The sequence below is a fragment of the Haplochromis burtoni genome, unplaced genomic scaffold (genome assembly GCF_018398535.1).
Source record: "Haplochromis burtoni strain Fernald_Lab_line unplaced genomic scaffold, NCSU_Asbu1 Contig_1599, whole genome shotgun sequence".
NCBI classification, from domain to species: domain Eukaryota; kingdom Metazoa; phylum Chordata; class Actinopteri; order Cichliformes; family Cichlidae; genus Haplochromis; species Haplochromis burtoni.
In genome coordinates, this window is record NW_024583960.1 from 9368 (window position 1) to 10603 (window position 1236).

The window sequence follows — 1236 nt, forward strand, 5'->3', positions numbered from 1 at the left end:
GAAAACCAAAATAGTTCCAAACGCCAGATCTGAATGAGGGTGGGGGAGGTTCAATTTGCCATGCTGCAAGGAGAGCTTAACTTCTGTCTCGCTAGCTTGCCCTGCGCTCAGTGAATCTGTGTTCGACTACTCCGCCTAGGCTGCACTGTCGAGCACAGATCCACTGAGCGCTCAACACAGACAGCATCGTCAGAAAGGAAGTTGATAAAATAAATAAAAAATTTTGTATTGTTCGATATATATGCGTACGAACAGAAAGCACTGTATCGAATGGTTCAATATCGATATGAGTATTGTTGCACCCCTACTATTATGTGTCACATGCACACACTGAAAGTAAATTGTCTTCACATCCCAACTGTGGTATAGTTTCTTCCTGCTACCAGGTGGTTCCTGTTTTACTTACTATAGCTTTGTTATTTGTTCTTTCTTTTGTTCTCAGTGTCCCTGCAGCAGCCCAACATCTCTGTGATATCTCCAGATGGAGGACTGGTCAGGGTTCCTGATGGTTCAGAGATCATCAAGGGTTACAGCTTCGTCTTCACCTGCACAAACAATGAACACTATCCTGGAGGAGTTTTCAATCTCATCTTCTATGGCTCCAATATGAAACGCACCAAACACACAAAGCCATCTGTCAACAACTCAGCCTCCTTTAGTTTCCCTGTAGCTGACTTTGAACATGAGGGCAGCTACAGCTGTGTGTATGAGATAACTCTGTCAGCAGGAACGTTCACTTCTTATCCTGAAGACTGGAGGTTTTATGTTTCTGTGATATGTAAGTAGATGACAGAACTCAACATTTGTACATCATATAACTGTGACTACACAACTGTTTGACTATCCAAAGATTTACAAATCTAAATGTAGGTAATTCGTTAGTGGCTGCTGTTCAGTCTGATGATGATGCAATGTGGCCACCATATTGGTCAGATGGAGCCACGCCTCCTAAACCATGTGTGTCTGGAGTGTGTGATGTAGTAAGGTTGTGGCTGGGTGGGGTGACTTTTGATCACTTTCCACAGATTCAAGAACTCCAATCCTGAGATATGTTTTCCTGCCACTGATTCTGCTTTTGGAGAACATTGCCCTTCATTTCTACTATAAGGTACATCAGAGTAAATAAAAGCATGTATGAAACTGAGTGGTAGCTGAGAAGTGTAGGAACAGTAACATGCATTGTGGATCGTCTCTCCAGGTCATCAAAAAGCAGAAATCAGACAAAAAGGAGAACGA

General features: G+C 42.6%; 1 protein-coding gene across 1 annotated transcript in view; it reads left to right on the forward strand.

Annotated features, from left to right (window-relative positions):
- Window positions 1-1145, forward strand: part of LOC121813379 (deleted in malignant brain tumors 1 protein-like) — a gene marked incomplete at its 5' end in the record, with an annotated part of 9879 nt that extends 8734 nt beyond the window's left edge. Inside the window, 2 exons of the mRNA XM_042217104.1 lie at window positions 443-778; window positions 1026-1145. Coding sequence (XP_042073038.1) covers window positions 443-778; window positions 1026-1126 — 437 coding nt within the window. The remainder of the gene's footprint in view (window positions 1-442; window positions 779-1025) is intronic.
- Between the last annotated feature and the right edge of the window lie 91 nt (window positions 1146-1236).